Source organism: Sceloporus occidentalis, unplaced genomic scaffold (assembly GCF_023333645.1).
Source record: "Sceloporus occidentalis isolate IW3139 unplaced genomic scaffold, rSceOcc1.0.p SCAF_3, whole genome shotgun sequence".
Classification (NCBI taxonomy): Eukaryota; Metazoa; Chordata; class Lepidosauria; order Squamata; family Phrynosomatidae; genus Sceloporus; species Sceloporus occidentalis.
In genome coordinates this window covers 4,321,268-4,344,115 of record NW_028316983.1, presented here as the reverse complement: position 1 = coordinate 4,344,115, position 22,848 = coordinate 4,321,268, and the positions used below count along the sequence as shown (strand labels likewise).

Genomic DNA, 22,848 nt, shown 5'->3' with positions numbered 1-22,848 from the left:
TTTATCCATGCTACACAATTATAGGTACACAGTAAGGTAAACTGAATATTTGATGGATGCCAATGAGTGGAAAACTGGAAATAAAAAATGTTTTGTTTGTAAGGACTTTATCACACAGAGGCAAATTGGTTAAATCCCATGGAGAAATGGGATTTTAAAATCCGCTTTTGAGGGTTTTCAGATGCATTGCAGTCAATGAGAAATAATGCAACATTAATCCGAAAACAAAGTTGACAAAACACAATCCTTTTTACTTTCGGGAAATTCCCAAAAGTAAAAAGGAATAGGTTTTGTCGACTTTGCGTTCAGATTAATGTTGCATTATTTCTCATTGACACAAATGTCATGTAAAAAACAACCTGCCTTTGTGGGTTTTTTTTCACTTTAAATCACATTTCTGCATGGGATCCATCCATCTGACTATATATGTTACAAGTGAAGTGATATGAAGTATATAAAGGTTTTATCATCTTTCCATTTTCTTATAGTATTGTGAGTTACTCTAGTTTGTGTGTTTGTTGTTTGACATGTACAATCTACAATGTATTCATGTAAAACTACAATAAAGAAGATTTTTTTTTGGGGGGGGGGGGGAACCCAATTACAGCACTTTGAAACTACTTTAACTGCTGTGGTTCCAGCTACATAATCCGTGGATTTGTATTACTTAAAGAGGCCTCTGATGTTGTTCCAAAATGTAGATCAGCTTTCTCTAACACAGAATTCTAAGTACTTTACCAATTTTAAAGAGACATAGTAATAAATGCTGAAGAGTCACCAAAAAACCTCTTCTGCATACCCAGTTAATATCCAAGGTCTATTTAGTTCTTTACTTGCTGGTGAATGGAGAACAAAGAGCTAGGCTTTTCTTAGTTTTGGACTAGGACTCCAGGAGACTAGAATTCGAATCCCTGCCCAGCTGTGGAAACCCACTGGGTGACCCTTGGGCAAGTCACACTCTCTCACCCTCAGCAAACCCCTGCTGAAGAAATCTTGCCTATTGATACAGTTGCTATAAGTATATTTAGCCTAGAGAAGAAAAGATGAAGGGGTGGCATGGCAGCCATGTGTAAACATTTGAAGGGATGTCCTATTGAGGAGGGAGCAAGCTTGTTTTCTGTTGCTCCAGAGAATAGGACATGGAGCAATGGATTCACACTCTGAGAAAAGAGATTCTCTCTAAACATTATGAAGAACTTCCGGACAGTAAGAGTTGTTTGACAGTGGAATACGTTGCTATCTCAGAGGGTGGTGGAGTCTCCTTCTTTGGATGCAGAAGGTGAATGGATGCAGAAGCTGGGTGGACATTTGATTGAGAGTTCCTGCATGGCAGAATGGGGTTGGGCTGGATGGCCCTTGGGTCTCTTCCAACTCTAGGATTCTGTGATTCTAATACTCTAGTACTGAATATGTACATGAAACCCATCCCTAACATCTTGTAGGCTTCCAGAAGCTTGCTTTTCCATAGAGTTCTTCTGGGCAAGAGGCAGAGCCTGGGAAGTTAGAAGTACAACTGTCCAAAAGCCCTAAGCCATAATGCTGTAGAGGTGGATTTTAGACTTTTTATTTCTTCTCCTCCCCCCAAAGGAACATGAACTGGAAAAAGAACAGAATTGCTTTAAAATAGGGAAGAGGATGTTTGTGTCACATTTTCCTCTTTTGGATACTGGCAAAATTATGCAACTGTGCAAGGCTGAAATCATTCTGCATGCAATAGCATGAAAATGGAAGAGAAAGAGAAGAAGCCATTGTTTCAAAACTAATGAAAAGCCAAGTCCAACAAACAAAGCCTTCTTTCTCTCCAGTTCCATAAAAAAATTATGTCAAAAGCCAAAGCGATAGAGGGACAGATGTTGTACAGTTTCCCTGTTAGGCAATTGCATGCAGATCCAAAACACAATGCAGAAATAATCCTGTTTGAGATTGCTTTAACTGTCCTGGCTCAGTGCTAAGGAATCCTGGGAATTGTAGTTTATTGTGGCACCAGAGTTCTCTGACACAGAAAAGGCTAAATGTCTCACAAAACTACAGTTCCTAGAATTCCCTAGCATTGAGCCAGGGCAGTGAAAGCAGTCTCAGTCTCAAATATCTGCTCTTTGACAGTGAAATGCGCTGTCACAGAGAGTGGTGAAGTTTCCTTCTTTGGAGGTTTTTAAGCAGAGGCTGGATGGCGATATGTCATAGAGAGTGCTTTGATGGTGTACTCCTGCATGGCATGGGGTTGAACCGGATGGTCCTTGGGGTCTCCTCCAATTCAATGATTCAGTGAAAGAGAAGTGAAACAAAAGGGCAGGCATCTCTCTCGGGTCCCCTTTCTCCCTTTACAAGTGATGATGTCTCCTTGCTTCCAACATTAGTCACTGTATAAGTGTTGGCTGCTCTTGGCTTCCCAATACCTATGGTGCTTTCGATTAAATACCCATAGTGCTTTGGATTTGGAGACGCTTACCAACATGATGAGCACCAGGTGTTGGAATCTCCCAGCCAATCCTGATACGTAAGTGCAGAAGAGGGCAAAGATTCCCTGGATGAACTGTTGGGGAGGAGAAAGAAAAGAGGCTCAGCCTAAATTTTGCAAGGGGCAGGAAAGTCCCCAGCCTAATAATCTCAGGGGAATATGGGGATGCTGGTATAGCCAGGGATGTTTACACACAGAGCACCCCATGCTTGCAAAAACAATGTTCTAAAAGACCTACATGACAGATTAGCCGTAGTAGTCCTCAAAGCATTGGAATGAATATCAGGCAAAGTTAAAAGAGGCCAGAACCTATGCTCCTTGAATTAATTATATACACAATGTATTGTGTATTGGACTGATTTTTAGATGTAAGCCTCTTTGATTGTTTGGCAACAGAAAAGTGGGGTATAAATAACTTATTATTATTATTATTATTATTTTAGATGGCAGCATTCTTTGCCCCTTTGAGCTGTGTGGTGTTTCTCCATTTACTGCTGACAAGTTATTCTTGTAAACCTTGTTTAAACCATAGCTTGTTGTGATACCCAAATCCACAACCGGGGCTTGTCTTTGGCTGTTTCCTCAGCTGTTTCCCCACCCTGAAATAGGAACTGACAAAAGGGACAGGAAGAGAAAGGAACCAGAAATGGGAAAGTTAAGCCATGATTTCTCAGTTCATCTGTCATATGATTTATGTCTTAAGGAACAAACCATGGTTTATGGTGATATGTAAAATGTACCCATTAAAAATGGCCCCCTTCACGAAGGTACAAACAGGCAACCATGGGCAGATGGTTAAGACCTGTCCTTGGAAGATGGCTTTCTCTCAGTCCCATCATTGTCCCAGACTCATCTGGTGAAGGTATGGCAGAGCGCCTTCTTGGTGGCTGCTCCCAGGCTGTGGAATTCCCTCCCAAGGGAAACTAGTCTAGTCCCCTCTCTGTTCTCTTTTGCCAACAGAGGATCTTGTAAGCTAAGCAGGATCATCCCTGGTTAGTACTTGGATGGGAGACCGCCAACGAAGACCAGGTGCTGTAGACTATATTTCAGAGGAATGAACTGGCAAAACCATCTTTGAGTATTCCTTGCCTAAGGAAACTATTTGGGGTATAGGGGTCAGCACATTCAATAACTCCTCTAAAGTATGGACTGTAACCCAGAACGGATTCACCCTCACTCTGACACGGAAGCAACTCCTGGCCTCTTCCATTATCTATAGTTTAATCTGGTCAATGGGAGATGCTGAGGACTCCAAGGAAGGTGAATAGCTGGACCAAACACAGGCTGAGAAGCCAGAGTGGCACACTTCCACTACTCTGTCCTTTTGCTCTGTGATAGGAGATGCATTTACCTGAAAAGCAAGCGATGCAAGCAAGAACCCACAAAGGAGCCGGTTGTAGGGCTTGTAGCCCAAGAGCATGCACAGATTCCCCCAAAAAGAGTGCCTGGTCTTCTCCAAAGAGCTGGATGGATCTGGAGAAGAAGGGAAGAAAAGTCAGCATGGGTGAAATGGATTCCCAGCATCTCTAAATGTTTTTGCAAGATCTTTAAATCACTTTCTCAAAAACAAAAATTAAAACCTGCCAAGTGCAGTGTTACTTGTGGCAATTAACCAGAGCTTGAAAATGTTACTCCTTTTGACGAACAACAATTGGAATCCCTTGGCCACTATGGCCGGTAATTGAGAGGTAGACTGCCTCTGAACCTGGAGGTTCCACCTATCCATGGAGCCATAGAATTTAAAGCAGTGTCAAACTGCATTATTTCTGCAGTGCAGATTTAGCTTTTAAAATGTTATCTTTTCTGAGTGATTACAACTCCCAGAATCCCCTGGCCACCGTGGCCAGCAACTAGTGTTGAAAGGTGACCATGAAGGCTCCATCTATTCACCAAAGCAATTAGTTTGGAATGATTATCTTTTTCAGGGGGAAGGACTACATTTCTCAAAATATCCCAGACAGCATGGGCAGTGCTTTGTATTGAGAGGTAGACTGCCTCGGAATCTGAAGGTTCCACGTAGCCATTAGCTTGGAAAGGTTTGGAGTTTTTTGTACTGAAACGCTCACAGAAAATGTTCCTTTTTTTAGACTACAGCTCCCAGAATCCTTGATATCTGTTGCTGTGAGGCAACAGGAGGCAAGGACCTTGACCTTCACACCTTGTATGTGGCCTTCGCAGAGCATCGGGGTGGGTTTACATTCTTCACTCCATTTTCCTCTGCAAGGAGGACTTTTCTCCCAGTGCATTTTGCAGCCTGACTGAGGGACAATATCAGATGATGTCCCTCTCTCTAGCGGCTGCTGGTAGCTTCCATGTCAGTGGGGAAGTAAGTCTGCTATGGATTTTAGTCCAAACTTTTAAGCTGCTATCCAAGATGTGGAGCTCTACCCCCAAAATAGGTCCAGTGCCTTAGGGCCCGAACAGAAAGGCCAAAATAAAGTTGCTTTAGGTCAGTGTGGAGCTTTGTTGTTTAAATGCTGCATGCATGCTAAGAGGCCGGAAGCTGCGCCAAAGCCATGCTCCAGTCCTAAGGACTGGAGTGCAGCTTTGGCGCACCTTCGGGCCTCTTAAGATGCATTTGTCATTTAAATAGCATACCCTCAAAGTGACGTGAAGCAGCTTTATTTTGGCCTGTTTGGGCCCTTAGACAACTTCTTTAAAGCTTAGACTAAAATCCTGGAGTAGAGTCATTATTTCACTGGACAGCAGCAAATGCTATAGGCAGAGGCTTGACCACCATGTTGCTGGAGCTGAGCCACATCTGTGGCTTGTGGACAGCCTCCCATGTGGCCAGACCTCATCTGGAATATTGTGTCCAGTTGTGGGCACCACGTTTCAAGAAGGATGCTGAGAAGCTGGAGTGTGTCTAGAGGAGAGCCACCAAAATGATGTAACGTCTGGTAACTATGCCTTATGAGGAAGCTGGGTATGTTTGGCCTGGAGGAGAGAAGCTTAAGGGGTGATATGGTAGCCCTATTTAAATATTTGAAGGGATATCCTATTGAGGACGGAGCAAGCTTATTTTCTGCTGTGTCAGAACAATGGATGCAAACTACAGGAAAAGAGATCCTACCTCAACATTAGGAAGAACTTTGTGATGGTAAGAGCTGTTTGACAGTGGAAGACAGTGGTGGAGTCTCCTTCTTTGGAGGTCTTTAAACAGAGGCTTTAAGCATCTGTCAGGGATGCTTTGATTGTGTCTTCTGTATGGAAGAATGAGGTTGGAATGGATGGCTCTTGGGATCCCTTCCAACTCTAGGATTCTGTGATTCTAAGCCTATGCCTAAATCCTAAGCCTAAATCTTGAAACCAAGGCTAAAAATAAAAAAGAAGTATGAATACCAGATGGCCAAAGGGATAATAGGTTTACCTGCCTGTTCTTTCACTCCCAAGAAGAGGACGAAGCAGGAGAAGCAATAAATGGAGCCGAGCACAAAGGAGGCAACCAGATAGGCCCTGCGCTGGAAAATGAGTGCAAAATGAAGCAGAAAGGGTTAATTTGTAGACGGATGAGGAGAAGAGAACTTCATGCCCCATTCTCTTTGGCCCAGAACTGGAAAGGACCAGAAGATTATGAGTTGGACACTGTCTCACTCTTGGGATTTGAACTCTGAACCTCTTGGCTTTTCAGCTTGCTTCACCATGTTAGCAAACTACTCAAGTTGGCAACATGAGGGAAGAAGGGAAAGGTCTGTCCTCTCTGATCCCAACACAGCTCTATCCATTTAGGGTACCCAAAGGTTACATGGTCATTCATTCCGGGATGTTTTAGCTGTGGATTCCTGCACTTGCAAGGGCTGGATTATAGGACACTTGGGGGCCCTGTCAACTCTATGATCAATTTTACCTATATCTGCAATACAGCTTTCCTCTTTTCCTACCACTTTCTGTCTTTTCTAATGAGTCATGTCTTCTCATTATATGTCCAAAGCACAACAATCTCAGTAAAGTCATCTTGGCTCGCTTTGCTCCAGGACCCAATTATTTGCCTTTTTTGTATCCACACTATTAGTAGAAATCTTCTTTTCTAACACCAGATTTCAAATGAGCTGATTTTCTTCCTATCATTTCTTTTCACTGTCCAGCTTTTGCAACCATAAACAGAAATGGGAAATGCAATGGCATGAACCATCCTAACTTTACTATTCAATGATATATATTTCAGGATCTCATCAAGTTCATTCACAGCCTTTCCAAGTCCTAGTCTTCTTCTTCTGATTTCTTGACTGCAGTCTTCATTCTGATAAATAACTGAGCCAAGGAATTATCTTTGGTATCTTCATTGTCTACTTTGTTGTTGTTGTTGTTGCATGCCTCCAAGTCATTTTGACTTAAGGGGACACTGTCATGGGGTTTCTTGGCATGTTTCTTCCGAGGGGGGTTGCCATTTCCATCTTCTGAGGCTGAGAGAGTGTGACATGCCCAAGGCCACCAAGTGGGTTTTTATGCTCAAATGGGGAATGAGGCAGTCATAATCCACTGTGCAAACCACTACACCACACTGGCTCTCTATTATCAACTTCAAAGTTCTTTAAACCATCTATGGTTACTATTTAAGTTTTCTTAATGTTCAGTGTTTCAACCTGCCTTTAATCTTTCTTCCTTGGCTTTCTTCAGTAACCTTGCCAATAGTTAGGGTCGTAGTTATGGGGTGGGTGGGAGGCAGGAATAGAAATTTTGCCCCCCAATAAGAATTATCCACCCCAATGAAATTTTCCTTCCCAGTTTTACAGTATTACAACTCTTGCATTATACTCTATAATAGCAAATATAATTTGCTATTATATTTATGCTGCTGCAATGCAAGGAATTTGGGGACTGAAGAAAATTCATTGGGGGGCAGAATTCTTAGTGGAGAGGAATGCCATCACTGTGCCTCACTCCCACCCCATTTCTGCCTGTACCCATGTTGCCTAGGAGATGCTGGGAGTGGCAGTAGCCCAGGAAAAAAATTGCCCAAGTCCTGCTCTCGATGGACCAGTGATAAGCATGTGGCTCTTAGGGGTTGTTCCCACTTACCTATAAAGTGGGTCATGATCCGAATTTAGGGTGTATCGTTCCCAGTGAAACTCGAATTTAATCTCCATTACCCCTCATTCATTCCCACAGCATCTCAAATTAGAATCGAATTAAAATGTTTAAACTGGATGATCAGCCTATAATTCGGTTTAAAAAAATAGTAGTTTATAACGCAAGTTATTTTTGAAAGCGGGGTACGATTCGCTGTATCCAAATGGGAACGAAAGGGTGTCTGATTCAGGAACCTGGAGATGGGAGGAGCAGCGCTCAAGGGGCTGGCCTGGGGGTGTCACCCTCTTTGGTCTCTTTCTGCATCGCCAGCGCCATTTTCTTCCATTCGCATAGCCTTTCCCCCAGTGGATTGCAACCTCCCCTCTGCTCCTCATTCACAGACCGATGTGGGAGGAGAGCCATTGAACACCATTTTAAATTATTCTTTTTTCTTTTTTCACCTGAGCAGCAGATGGGCATTGCAGGACATGCCTGCTTGATTGCCCCCCAGACAGCCCAGGGAGCAATGGGGGAGGCAAAGGGATTTAGGGGAATGGAGGCTCCTTCCAGAGGAACTATGGGATGGGCATTGCAGGACATGCCTGCTTGATTGCCCCCCAGAAAGCCCAGGGAGCAATGGGGGAGGCAAAGGGATTTAGGGGAATGGAGGCTCCTTCCAGAGGAACTATGGGATGGGCATTGCAGGACATGCCTGCTTGATTGCCCCCCAGAAAGCCCAGGGAGCAATGGGGGAGGCAAAGGGATTTAGGGGAATGGAGGCTCCTTCCAGAGGAACTATGGGATGGGCATTGCAGGACATGCCTGCTTGATCGCCCCCCAGACAGCCCAGGGAGCAATGGGGGAGGCAAAGGGATTTGGAGGAATGGAGGCTCCTTCCAGAGGAACTATGGGATGGGCATTGCAGGACATGCCTGCTTGATCGCCCCCCAGACAGCCCAGGGAGCAATGGGGGAGGCAAAGGAATTTGGAGGAATTGAGGCTCCTTCCAGAGGAACTATGGGATGGGCATTGCAGGACATGCCTGCTTGATTGCCCCCCAGACAGCCCAGGGAGCAATGGGGGAGGCAAAGGGATTTGGAGGAATGGAGGCTCCTTCCAGAGGAACAATGGGATGGGCATTGCAGGACATGCCTGCTTGATCGCCCCCCAGACAGCCCAGGGAGCAATGGGGGAGGCAAAGGGATTTGGGGGAATGGAGGCTCCTTCCAGAGGAACTATGGGATGGGCATTGCAGGACATGCCTGCTTGATTGCCCCCCAGACAGCCCAGGGAGCAATGGGGGAGGCAAAGGGATTTGGGGGAATGGAGGCTCCTTCCAGAGGAACTATGGGATGGGCATTGCAGGACATGCCTGCTTGATTGCCCCCCAGACAGCCCAGGGAGCAATGGGGGAGGCAAAGGGATTTAGGGGAATGGAGGCTCCTTCCAGAGGAACTATGGGATGGGCATTGCAGGACATGCCTGCTTGATTGCCCCCCAGAAAGCCCAGGGAGCAATGGGGGAGGCAAAGGGATTTAGGGGAATGGAGGCTCCTTCCAGAGGAACTATGGGATGGGCATTGCAGGACATGCCTGCTTGATCGCCCCCCAGACAGCCCAGGGAGCAATGGGGGAGGCAAAGGGATTTGGAGGAATGGAGGCTCCTTCCAGAGGAACTATGGGATGGGCATTGCAGGACATGCCTGCTTGATCGCCCCCCAGACAGCCCAGGGAGCAATGGGGGAGGCAAAGGAATTTGGAGGAATTGAGGCTCCTTCCAGAGGAACTATGGGATGGGCATTGCAGGACATGCCTGCTTGATTGCCCCCCAGACAGCCCAGGGAGCAATGGGGGAGGCAAAGGGATTTGGAGGAATGGAGGCTCCTTCCAGAGGAACAATGGGATGGGCATTGCAGGACATGCCTGCTTGATCGCCCCCCAGACAGCCCAGGGAGCAATGGGGGAGGCAAAGGGATTTGGGGGAATGGAGGCTCCTTCCAGAGGAACTATGGGATGGGCATTGCAGGACATGCCTGCTTGATCGCCCCCCAGACAGCCCAGGGAGCAATGGGGGAGGCAAAGGGATTTGGGGGAATGGAGGCTCCTTCCAGAGGAACTATGGGATGGGCATTGCAGGACATGCCTGCTTGATCGCCCCCCAGACAGCCCAGGGAGCAATGGGGGAGGCAAAGGGATTTGGGGGAATGGAGGCTCCTTCCAGAGGAACTATGGGATGGGCATTGCAGGACATGCCTGCTTGATCGCCCCCCAGACAGCCCAGGGAGCAAAGGAGGAGGCAAAGGGATTTGGGGGAATGGAGGCTCCTTCCAGAGGAACTATGGGATGGGCTTTGCAGGACATGCCTGTTTGATCGCCCCCCCAGACAGCCCAGGGAGCAATGGGGGAGGCAAAGGGATTTGGGGGAATGGAGGCTCCTTCCAGAGGAACTATGGGATGGGCATTGCAGGACATGCCTGCTTGATCGCCCCCCAGACAGCCCAGGGAGCAATGGGGGAGGCAAAGGGATTTGGCGGAATGGAGGCTCCTTCCAGAGGAACTATGGGATGGGCTTTGCAAGACATGCCTGCTTGATCGCCCCCCAGACAGTCCAGGGAGGCAAAGGGATTTGGGGGAATGGAGGCTCCCTCCAGAGGAACTATGGGATGGGCATTGCAGGACATGCCTGCTTGATCGCCCCCCAGACAGCCCAGGGAGCAATGGGGGAGGCAAAGGGATTTGGGGGAATGGAGGCTCCTTCCAGAGGAACTATGGGATGGGCATTGCAGGACATGGCTGCTTGATCGCCCCCCAGACAGCCCAGGGAGCAATGGGGGAGGCAAAGGGATTTGGGGGAATGGAGGCTCCTTCCAGAGGAACTATGGGATGGGCATTGCAGGACATGGCTGCTTGATCGCCCCCCAGACAGCCCAGGGAGCAATGGGGGAGGCAAAGGGATTTGGGGGAATGGAGGCTCCTTCCAGAGGAACTATGGGATGGGCATTGCAGGACATGCCTGCTTCATTGCCCCCCTGACAGCCCAGGGAGCAATGGGGGAGGCAAAGGGATTTGGGGGAATGGAGGCTCCTTCCAGAGGAACTATGGGATGGGCATTGCAGGACATGCCTGCTTGATCGCCCCCCAGACAGCCCAGGGAGCAATGGGGGCGGCAAAGGGATTTGGGGGAATGGAGGCTCCTTCCAGAGGAACTATGGGATGGGCATTGCAGGACATGCCTGCTTGATCGCCCCCCAGACAGCCCAGGGAGCAATGGGGGAGGCAAAGGGATTTAGGGGAATGGAGGCTCCTTCCAGAGGAACTATGGGATGGGCATTGCAGGACATGCCTGCTTGATCACCCCCCAGACAGCCCAGGGAGCAATGGGGGAGGCAAAGGGATTTGGGGGAATGGAGGCTCCTTCCAGAGGAACTATGGGATGGGCTTTGCAGGACATGCCTGCTTGATTGCCCCCCAGAAAGCCCAGGGAGCAAAGGGGGAGGCAAAGGGATTTAGGGGAATGGAGGCTCCTTCCAGAGGAACTATGGGATGGGCATTGCAGGACATGCCTGCTTGATCACCCCCCAGACAGCCCAGGGAACAATGGGGGAGGCAAAGGGATTTAGGGGAATGGAGGCTCCTTCCAGAGGAACTATGGGATGGGCACTGCAGGACATGCCTGCTTGATCACCCCCCAGACAACCCAGGGAGCAATGGGGGAGGCAAAGGGATTTAGGGGAATGGAGGCTCCTTCCAGAGGAACTATGGGATGGGCATTGCAGGACATGCCTGCTTGATCACCCCCCAGACAGCCCAGGGAGCAATGGGGGAGGCAAAGGGATTTGGGGGAATGGAGGCTCCTTCCAGAGGAACTATGGGATGGGCTTTGCAGGACATGCCTGCTTGATCGCCCCCCAGACAGCCCAGGGAGCAATGGGGAAGGCAAAGGGATTTGGGGGAATGGAGGCTCCTTCCAGAGGAACTATGGGATAGGCATTGCAGGACATGCCTGCTTGATCGCCCCCCAGACAGCCCAGGGAGCAATGGGGAAGGCAAAGGGATTTGGGGGAATGGAGGCTCCTTCCAGAGGAACTATGGGATGGGCATTGCAGGACATGCCTGCTTGATCGCCCCCCAGACAGCCCTGGGAGCAATGGGGGAGGCAAAGGGATTTGGGGGAATGGAGGCTCCTTCCAGAAGAACTATGGGATGGGCTTTGCAGGACATGCCTGCTTGATCGCCCCCCGACAGTCCAGGGAGCAATGGGGGAGGCAAAGGGATTTTGGGGAAAGGAGAGCCTGGATGTCCAGGGATCTGAGGGGGGGGGACTGAGCCTTATCTTCTCTCTTCCCCAAAGATTCTCTCCCCCTTAATGAAGCCCGCTGCCTTCTCCTCCTTGATCCGATTTGCCAAGCCTCCTTCTAGTCTGGGGAGACACAACACAAGAGCCTTGGATGCAGCCAATTTTCATTGGCTGCCCCCCCCCCAAAAAAAACCCCAAGACTTGTGACATCTGAAGCCTACGCACTTGATTGACAGCTTGTGGACACAAATGGGAACGGGGAGCAAGTTAATCCGCTTTAAAATAAAATGATTTAAAATAAATGGGAACGAAAACATGGTTTAAATGAATTGAGGTAATTTGCCCCTTTTGGTAATAGAAACGTTGGGAAAAATTTGAATTATTCCCGGAACATAATCCGAATCAGAATCGCTCCAATATAATCCATTTTATCTGCCAAGTGGGAACGCCCCCTTACTGTATTCTCCAAGGTCTCAGGGAGCAGAGCTGTGTTGTTTCCCAAGGTGCTGTTCCCCACATCACAGCTCTTCCTCAAAACGGCATGGTGGCTGCCCACGATTTGCCCTTGGATGCTCGATCCCAGTAGTGTGCTCAGCACCTCCACACCCATCCCTGGCAAACCAGAGGAAAAAAATGCAGGAGAGATATGGACAGGAATTTATTCCTGGAGCGTTAGTGGAAGGAGAGACTGCTGAACATCATACTTCCCACAATGAGATCTCGCCCAAATCTATGCTTTTGAAACCAAGGACCTTTTCACACCACACATTTATAGCACTGGGATCTTGTAGCATCATTGAGACTAATAGCTGAAAGAAAAAAACTGGGAGCATGGGCTGGGAGCATGGGAGCATTCATCTGAGGAAGTAGGTTCAAGTCTACTTATGCTCATGCTATCACCTTCTCTCAGTCTCAAAGGTGCTATAAGATCTCTTTGCACATTAATTACAACATTTTTATTCCACTTTAATGAAATGTTTAATTGTTATGGTTCATGCTACAAAGTCCTGAGGTCTGGGGTTGGCTGGGGCACTGGGGCACTCTGGCTGGGATTTCTAGGTTGTTGTTGTTGTGTGCCTTGAAGTCAACTTACGGAGATCCTAAGGCAAACCTATCATGGGGTTTTCTGGGGCTGAAGGTGTGAGTCCCCAAATGGGTTTCCATGGCTGAGCAGAGACTCAAACCCTGGTCTCCGGGGTCATAGTCTGATGCTCAAACCACAACTCTACACTGTTTCTATGCTCCTCTCTAAATCAGAAGAAGACTAGGACTCAGAAGGGCAACTTGAAGGAACTAGACAAGATCCTGAAGGGTCCACATCTATCACTGAATACTAAAATTAGTATTGTCCATGCCATCACATTTCCCATTTCTAAGTATGGTCATGAAAGCTGGACAGTGAAGAAAAATGATAGAAAGAAAATCAACTCATTTGAAATGTAGTGCTGGAGAAGAGTTCTACAAACACAGTGGGCCCTTGTTATCCGCTTAGGGTTTGGTTCCAAGACCCCACGTGGATACCAAAATCTGTGCATGCTCAAGTCCCATTAAATACAGTGGTGTAGTAAAATGGTGTCCCTTCTATAAAATGGCAAAATTAAGGGGGTTTGTGGGGGTTTTCAGGCTATGTGACCAGCATCTGTGGCTGGCATCAGATGCTGGCGAAATGTCAAGAATAAAATATTCTAGAACATGGCCACATAGCCTGAAAAACCCACAAAAAACTATGGATGCCAACCTTGAAAGCCTTCGACTTCACAAAATTAAGGCTTGCTATTTGGAATTTACACTTTTTGGAATATTTTCAAGCAGTGGATGCTTGAATCTGTGGATAAAGAATCTGTGGATAAGGAGGGCTGCCTGCACCTAAAAGACCAATAAATGGGCCCTAGAGCAAATCAAACCTGAACCCTCCCCTTGAAGCCAAGATGACTAAATTGAGACTGTTGTACTTTGGGCATATCATGAGAAGACAAAACTTGCCAGAAAAAAACAATAATGCTTGGAAAGTTAGAAGGCTTTAGGAAAAGAAGAAGACCATTTTCCAGTTGGACAGATTCATCCAAGACCTGAGCAGGGGAACCTGGAGGTCTCTCATTCATGGGGTCACTATAAGTCAACGTCAACTTGAGGTCAGTTAACAACAGAACTATGAATCCCAGGGTTCCACAGGATGCTGCAATGGCAGCTAAAGTAGAATGATAGCAATATAACCCTAGTATAATGTGAAAGGGCCCCAAATGTTCCATTCCAGCCACTGCCTTCCCCATAGAGTCCCATTTTTGAGGGCTCAGAATGTGAGTTTTTTATCCCCCATGTTGCAAAGCAGTGTGAGTAACTGAGATAAAGACTCAATTATTCCCAAAGGGCTGCAGCACTTCCAAATGAGCCCCCTACATTGGTCAAGTTTCTGATGTGGAGGAGAAATGCTTTAATGTCCAAATTTTCCAGCAGGTGCCATGTGTGTGTGTGTGTGTGTGTGTGTGTGTGTGAGAGAGAGAGAGAGAGAGAGAGAGAGAGAGAAATAAAGTGGTATCACTGTAGAGCTGCAAATGCCCTGCCAGCCGTATTATGCCTACCTGCTGCCAGGTAAACTAGTTGCTCAAATGTCAGGCAGATAGTGGTGATGCCGACATTTCCATACAACACACATTGGCGCATTCTTCATATCCTGCCTCCTCCTTGGGCCCTTCTGCACCACGCAGTTATACAACTATGATTCCACTTTAACTGTCAAGGCTTGCATGCTTGAAAGCAGTTGCACTGGGGCTTCCCCTTGAGCACACAAGAACATAGTTGAACTGTGGGGGAAATGCTTTTGATTTCTGTTTTTTATAGCTGGAACATGCCTCTCCAGTCTCTTTCTAAATTGGCATTTGGCCCCAATTGGAGGTGGCAAACATGGAAACTGCATGCAGGGGATGCGCTTTGTCACAGTTTCACAGCTATGCAAAGAGACTTACGGTAGGATGTGGCTGAGTCCCGGTCTGCCTGGCTCCCTCCCAGGAACATGGTCAAGGAGGAATAAGGGACGTGATAGCACTAAAGGAGAGGAAAGCAAAGGGGAGAAAAGGTCCCATCAGATCGACTTTACCTGGAGATACACCTCCCATCCATTTAAATCCCTATAGAGATGTCCAAGTTCTTGCTTGGCACCTTTTCAGTGTTCAACAACACATTTGGACACTGAAAGTACTTCTCACACATGGTCTTATTGGTACAACAACCCTGTGGAGTAGACTGCTGTTTCTCCCCATACTGCAGGAGGGGAAGGGGAAGGAGCAAGAAAGTTAGCAGCTTGCAAGGAGCACCTTGATGTATTCATGGCAGATACAAGGTTCAGACCAGTTCTGCCTCTCAGCCATGTTTCCATGCATGGTCTAGTTATATCATGGGTGGGCAAAAGTTGGAGGCTCGGTGGTGCAAACTGACTGCTTAAGAGGTCTTAGAGGGATGCAACCTCCGATCTTGGCTAGGGCTGTTGGAACATATAGCCCCACAACATCTGGAGGAAAGTATGATCAGGAAGGAATCCCTTTCCCACTTACTACCTGACACAGCAATTGAGCTTCTGACTGATTTAAGTGTGTTAATCCCAGCAATCAGTGAGATTTAAACTGGCAGCCAAATGTGTATCATCAGCCCCTTTTCCAATTTATCTATTTTTATTTATTGATGGCATTTATAACCCACCTTTTTCCCAAAAGGCGATTCAAGGCGATGACATGCCACTGTCTTTGCCAAAGCCAGAAACTCTGTGTGTGGATGTTGCCTGTCAATTTATGGCAGCCCTGTGAATGTCTGAGAGTTTACTTAGACAAGGAATACTTAGAGGTGGCTTTGCCAGTTCCTTCCCCTGAAATATAGCCTACAGTACCTACAGAATTTGGTGGTCTCCCATCCAAGAACTAACCAGATCTGAACCTGCTTAGTTTCCAAGATTAGACATAATCTGGTGCCCTCAGGGTACCGAGGACCTTCAGAAACTCCAACACCTGCCTTAAGAAATATTCCAAAGCACTTCTAGGGCTGTTCTGGACCTGAAGTAAAGAAGAGTCAGTCAAAACTTTAAAACAGTGTTTTCCAAACTTTGGACCTCCAGATGTCTTGGATTTCGGCTCCTAGAATTCCTCATTGTTGACCAAATTACTAGGACTTCTGCGAGTGGAAGTCCAAAACATCTGAGGACCAAAGTTTGGGATACACTGCTTTAAACTCTCCCATCAACAGCTTACCAAAAAAGCACTCTTTTTGCTGCACTATTTGAGCTTTGAGACAATCATACCACAAACGATGAGCCAATTAATCTCCAGAAACAATACCCCAGTTTGTGAAATGGCACCACAGGCCATACTTTCTCCACTTCGGCCTGAAACTATCACTTGTAGGTAGGCAGACCTATCTGAAATACAGTCATCCCTCCATATTTGCGGCTTTGATATTTGCGGATTTGATTATTGATTGATTTCATTAATATGTTCTCTCTAGGACTGTCTAGGTCCTCCAGTGCAACTCTGTGGTCAACTTTAACTAAAAGTTGCACTAAAAGACCATTTGTAGCTACTCCGGTGCCATTCTGTGGTCAGTGTATGTTGGACATTGACCACAAAATTGCACTGGAGGACCTAGAGATTCCTAGAGAGGTGTCCTCTCAGGTAAAAACAGTGTTTTTGTTATTTGCGGTTTTTCCATATTCACAGAGGTCTTGTTCTCCTAACCCTAGCAAATATGGAGGGACAACTGTACATAAACGCACCATGTTTTGTATCACATCTACACTACTGTCCCTGAAGCCCACTTTGAACTTTTGGACATGTAGGCTAACAAAGAAAATTCGGAACATAGAAATGAATAAATGAAGGAACGGGTTGATCAGTATTCATCAGTCCCACCACATACTGTATAAGTCCTTACACTCATGGATGTCTGGAAGAAGCAGTACATGACCAAATGCCAAAAGAACTTCAGTGACACAGAGAGGGAATTGGACGGGATGAACCAGAGCATGATGTAGAAGAAAATCCCAAAAGGCATGGCAGAAACAGTCCTGAAACGAGAACATTTTCCTATGAGAATAGCTTTATGGGACTCAACCAATGAATTTCAGCAGGGAGAAATGTAAGTTACTACACTTCGGCAGAAAAAATTAGAGGCACAGATATGGGGGACACCTGGCTTGACAACTGTACATGCGAAGGGAATCTGGGAGCCAATAGTGTGATGCAGCAGCTATAAAAACCAATGCAATTCTCAGCTGTATCAACAGAAGTGTAGTGTCTAGATTGAGAGAAGTGATAGTACCACTCTCTTCTGATTGAGAGAAGTGATAGTACCACTCTCTTCTGCATTGGTCAGACCTCAATTGGAAATGGTATACTGCGTACAGTTGTGGGAACCACAATTCAATAAAGATATTGACAAGCTGGAACGTGTCCAGGAGGGTAAAAAATGGTTAAAGTCTGGAAGCCATCAAGGTCTATGAGGACCTGGGTATGTTTAGCCAGGGGAAGAGGCAGTTAAGAGGGACAGGATAGCCATGTTTAAATATTTGAAGGGATGTCTTATTGAGGATGGACCATGCTTGTTTTCTGCTGTTCCAGAGAACAAGAGACAAAGCAATGGATTCAAGCTGCAGGAAAAGAGATTCCACTTCAATATTAGGAGGAACTTCCTCCTGATTGACACTGGAAGACATTGCTATGGTGAGTGGTGGAGGCTTCTTCTTTGGATGTGTTTAAATGGAGACTGGATGGCCATCTGTCGGGGCCCTTTGTGTATTCCTGCAGGCAGAAGGGATTGGATTTGGTGACCCTTGAGGTCCCTTCCAACTCTGTGATACTATCTTCCCTCATTCCCAGTCAACAGAGCCCAGGGGCAGCTGGTGGCTCTCATGACCATTGGGCAGTCAATCCATTCCCAAGTTCTGGATAGCTTTAAAAGAGCTATCCAAGGTGTGTTGAACCTATTTAGGAAGTACATTTACCATCCCACCAACATGGGAGCCAATATCTGCCATTATTAGCAGGGCAATACTGGGAGATGTTCCAAACTGAGAAAGTGTATACTAGACAATCACATGCAGAACATTAGTGTCCGGCAAAGTAAAGTGTTGGTTAATACCTTTAAAGCCCTATATAGTTTGGGTCCATGTTACCTACAGGATCGCCTCCTTCCATATAATCTGCCCCATACACTCAAGTCCTCTGGCTGACATTTACTCTGGTCAGCCAGGACTAGGTTGGCAACTGTCAGCCAGAGGACTTCTTCTTCAGCCGCCCCTAGACTGTGGAATGACCTGCTAGAAGAGATTCGACAACTGAAAATACTGGCTGCTTTTAAAACAGCTTTAAAGACGTATCTCTTCCGGCTGGCCTACCCTGTCAATGTTAAATCATGATTTTTCATTGGCATATTTTAATGCATGCATTGTATGAGTGTCTTTTGACGGTTCCTTCAAGCACGGGCCCATGGTCTCTCTGATTGAGTCTATCCATCTGGCATGTGGTCTTCTTCTCTTTCTACTTCCTTATACCTTCCCCAGCATCATTGTCTTTTCTAATAAGTCCTGCCTTCTCATGATGTGGCTGAAGTAAGACAGTCTCAATTTAGTCATCTTAGCTTCCAGGGATATTTCTGGCTTGATCTGTTCTAGGACCCATTTGTTTGTCTTTTTGGCTGTCTACTCTTCTCCAGTCCCACATCTCAGCTGAATTGATTTCCTTCCTATCTCCTTTCTTCACTGTCCAGCTCTCACATCCATAACCGGTGAAGGGGAATAACATGGCTTGGGCCTTCCTAACTTTATTGTTCAATAGTATGTCTTTACACTTTAGGATTTTGTCTAGTTCTTTCATAGCTGCCCTTCCCATTCCTAATCTTCTTCTGAGTTCTTGACTGTACTCCCCATTCTGATCAATGTTTGATCCAAGATATGGGAAATCTTGAACTATTTCCATCTCCTCATTGTTTAAGTTGAATTTATACTACCTGTGTGTTTGGAGGTTCCACTATTCAGTAGGCCCTTCACATTGCTGGGGTTAGGGGCACAAGATCCCCATGAAAGTGGGAAAACCACAAATAAAAAACACACTACCTTCTTTAACCTGAGAGAACACTTCTCTAGGAATCTTGATGTCCTCCAACAGAACTCTGTGGTCAACATCTGCCAGAATTTGACCATAGATTCATGCAAGAGGACTGACAAATGCCTATGGAAGTGCTTTCTCTAGTAATCTCTAGATCCTCCAGCTCAGTCAATGCCCAGCAGAATGTCTCTGGAGGACCCAGTGATTCTTAGAGAGAGCATATTAATCAAATCCACAAAAGTCAAAGCTGCAAATGTGGAGAGCTGATTGTACTGAGAAATTTGTTATAATTACTGTCGCTCCTCCTAATGTGCAGATCAGAGATCCACGTTCTTGAATAAATGTGGAGGGGCAACCTCCACTAATTGCAATGGCATGCTCCACAAGCCTATGTGGCTTGAATAAGTGTGAGCCTCCATTTTGGGGGTGGGGTGGAACGGATTCCCCATAGGAACAGAGGGCCAACTGTAATTGCAACTGGGACAACTCCTGTCGGGGTTGGCAGTCTTTCTATGCTGCCATGGTTCTCCATCTCCCAACTCCCAGTCCGACCCCTTGACCATTACCCACTGACCTTCCAAAATGCCACCATCATGAATCCCACTCCCAGTATCCCCTTTGGATCTTGCTCACCAGGGGATCAGTTTGCCCCATTTCCTCCAGGGGCTCCGGCTGACCAGGGTTCCGACCACAGGATCCGCCATGGCGTCCCAGGCTCTACCGAGGAAAAGGATCAGCGATGCATGGATTGGTTCCAACTGGACCAGGGCAAATGAGGAGACAGAATCAGGTTGCCATCAAGGAAAGGGCTGGGTGGGGGTCATCCAGTCATGCAAAGCAAAGAACCTGGGCACATCTCTCAACTCACCTGCACAACATCCAGCAAGAAGATCTGGAAGAAGAACCCCAGGGCATTTCCCGTGAGCTGGTAGGGGGCACCCCCAATGGCATAGCAGAGTTTCCGGGAGAAGGGCAAGGCCGCCTTGACCTGCAAAGGTGAGACAGGCGGGTGAGGAAGGGAGCATGCTGCATCCACAAAAAGCTCTGCATTCCTGGACTTGCTGGAGATGGACAAATTGACTAGAAGTTTGAGATATGAGAAAACCAACAAATATCTTGAGAACTGGGAACTTTTTTCTAGAATACTTCCAGCAAAAAATGGGGGAATATAGCTGCATTGGGAATCGGGTGGATAAAAAAACTAAACAAAAATGTAAGAAATAGAAACAAAGGCAATCGGTACAAATTTGATAATCTGCTCTTGCCCACATTATGGTTCTGGGACTTGCAATCCAAAACAGTTTATTTGGTTGCAGTTGTAGTCCAAAAGGATTTATTTATGTATATATTTACATCCCAGCTCCCCCCCCCCCCCCAAGGTCTGGAACTCAAGAAAGCTGAAGAGAGTTGAAACAGTAGCAGCTAAAAAAGCAAAAGCAAAAAATAAAAATATTGCACAATACAAAGTTTAAAAAATATATGGCAGAATTGGGCTGGACTGGATGGCCCTTAATGTCTCCCCCAACTCTAGGATTTTATGAAAATGGTTTTTGTAAGGAAAGAAGAAGAAGAAGAAGAAGAAGAAGAAGAAGAAGAAGGAGGAGGGCATTGGGAAGGCAATGGCAAGCCACCTCTGAGTAAATCTTGCCAAAAAATCCCCTAGGATAGGACCACCATCAGAGTTGATCTGAAGGCACATTGCAACAATAACAACAAATACACATTTTTGCTAATACAAACAAAAATCCATCAGTGATCCCTTTATTGGACAACTGAAATGCACAATATACTTGTTGCAAGCTTTCGAAGCTCCATGGGCTTCTTATCAGGCAAGATGTTACAAACCAAACAGGAGGGGGGGAAATATACTAGCAACAAGTATATTGTGCATTTTGGTTGGCCAATAATGATATCACTAATGGATTTTTGTTTGGATTGTTAAATGGCCAACGCAGCTGCATGTTTTCTGTATTGTGAGATACACATGTTTGTTGTGCTTCATGAGGACAGATCTGAGATAAGTCCATAAATCGTAATCGAAGACACATGATAACAAAGCACACAGCACAGAATCCCAGCCGCAAAAGGTGGTGACGAGGGAGACACATGGCACATTGATCAAAAGCTTTACTAGGCTTCACCCACTTGGCAAACTCTTCTCCAGGGCCAGACTCTGTAGCCCTTCTTCCCAAGGCATCGGTCCAAGCAGGGCATAGGGCATGGCATAGAAGAGGAGGATGGCTTTGGCTGCCTCTCTTCTCCCTGAGTGGCACAGACACCTGGCACCAGCTGCTTGGAGCAGAGTTAACCCTCTCCTGGCATCGCCTGCAGGAGCTGAGCCTCTGGATAGGACTCAACAGCCAGGGCTCCATGCTGTGGCATCCTGGGATTTGCACTTTGCTGTGGCCCCAGAACTCTTTAATAGCTCACAGATCTACAAATCCCAGAATGTCATAGCACTGAGCCATGGCAGTCAAAGTGGTGCCAAATTGCATTATATCTGCAGTGCAGATTAGGTCTTAGACGGTCTCTCCCTGGTCCATTCACTACAGTGGGCGCTAAGATGAACCTACCATGGGGCTTTCTTGCAGAATGTGTTCTGAGGCTGAGAGAGTGTGACTTGCCTAAGGTCACTCAAGGGGTACCCATGGCTGAGCAGGAACTCGAACCCTGGTCTTCTGGAGTCCTCTTCCTACACTCAAACAACTGAACCGTGTTGGCTACAAATACATATCCCAGGATATTGTTGGTTTTTTCACCAAAGGGCAGAGATCATCTTTCCCATCATCCTTTCAATTAAGTTACAGAAACTGAAGCATTTGCATGGCAAGCTTCTATTCTGCCACTCAGCATTGTTTGGAACGGCTGGGATTGTTTTGACTATAGATCCCAGAATCCCCAGCAATAGTGGAATTCTGCAGAATCAATCAGCCAGTGATGGCTCAGAGCTTGGGAAAGTTCCTCTTTTGTGCACTACAGTTCCCAGAATCCCTGGCTGAAGGAGTCTGGAAGCTATCATTCCCCCCCCCCCCCACCAAAAAAAGGAACATTTTGTAACTTGGAGCTATAGCTATTAGGACACAAAAAGAACCATGCCAACCTTGTTCAGTTTTCTGTTCCCATATTGGCCAGATGGTTGAAAAGCCCAGGAGTGGAACATGGGTGCAAGTGCCTCACCATCCCATGTTCCCCAGCAATTGACAGATAGAGGTATATTGCATCTCAGACTGGATATGACCCATAGCCATCCTGACTAGTAGCCACTGATAGGCCCAACCTCCATTAAGATATCCAATCTCCCTTTAAATCCACCCAAGCTGGCAGCTGCCACTCCATCATGTGGCAAGGAATTCCACAGTTTAACTTCACGTTGGCATATCCAGGGGCAGCCATGTTGGCTATATGGCAAAATAAATAACATCCAAAATGCACAAAACACTGATACTTTTATTGTGCCAAATAAATGCAAAAAATACATGTTGCAAGCTTTTGAAGCTCCACTGGAGTCTTCATCGGGTGTTAAAAATCCTAATGGAGAAAACAAATTTAAAAATTAAGAGGATGCTAGTCTGAAAGTAACAAAATGCAGCTCGGGACTAACAGCGTCTTAATTTCCCTTTTTTCCTGTACGATTTCTGACATCTTTCCCCGACGAAAAGGCCAGGAAAGCTTCAAAAGCATGCAAGGTGTATTTTTTTGCATTCAGTGGGCCCCATAAAAGTATCGCTGTTTGGTGGGTTTTGGATGTTCATCTTGGCAGTAACTGACAGGTCTGCTTTCCACAGAGCAGTCTACCTGGATATTCAGTGACCTTTGCGGCTAAGGATATTGTTTCAACTGGCCTTCCTCAAGTGGAACCCTTGCAAACGCGTTGGACTACAACTCCCAGAATCCCCAGCCAGGAGGAGATGTAGTCTGGCCTACCTGGAGGGTGCAAAGTGTGGCCCATTTGGCATTTCTGCGTGAAAGAAATCTTCTGAAATCTTGGTGCATTTTTGG

At 46.5% G+C, this 22,848-nt stretch overlaps 1 protein-coding gene across 3 annotated transcripts in view; it reads right to left on the bottom strand.

Moving 5' to 3' along the window:
* The window catches only part of LOC149315461 (sodium-dependent lysophosphatidylcholine symporter 1-like), a 35,546-nt gene extending 15,947 nt beyond the window's left edge, over positions 1–19,599 (bottom strand). For 2 of the 3 annotated variants that reach the window (XM_089513496.1, XM_089513497.1), the window contains exons 1-7: positions 19,483–19,599; positions 16,679–16,811; positions 14,728–14,806; positions 12,222–12,376; positions 5,829–5,919; positions 3,810–3,931; positions 2,450–2,533 (exon numbers count right to left, since the gene is read on the bottom strand). In XM_089513496.1, the coding sequence (XP_089369622.1) occupies positions 2,450–2,533; positions 3,810–3,931; positions 5,829–5,919; positions 12,222–12,376; positions 14,728–14,806; positions 16,679–16,811; positions 19,483–19,553 (735 nt within the window). In that variant the 5' untranslated portion in view covers positions 19,554–19,599. The remainder of the gene's footprint in view (positions 1–2,449; positions 2,534–3,809; positions 3,932–5,828; positions 5,920–12,221; positions 12,377–14,727; positions 14,807–16,678; positions 16,812–19,482) is intronic. The other variant, XM_089513498.1, reaches the window with a different exon arrangement.
* Between the last annotated feature and the right edge of the window lie 3,249 nt (positions 19,600–22,848).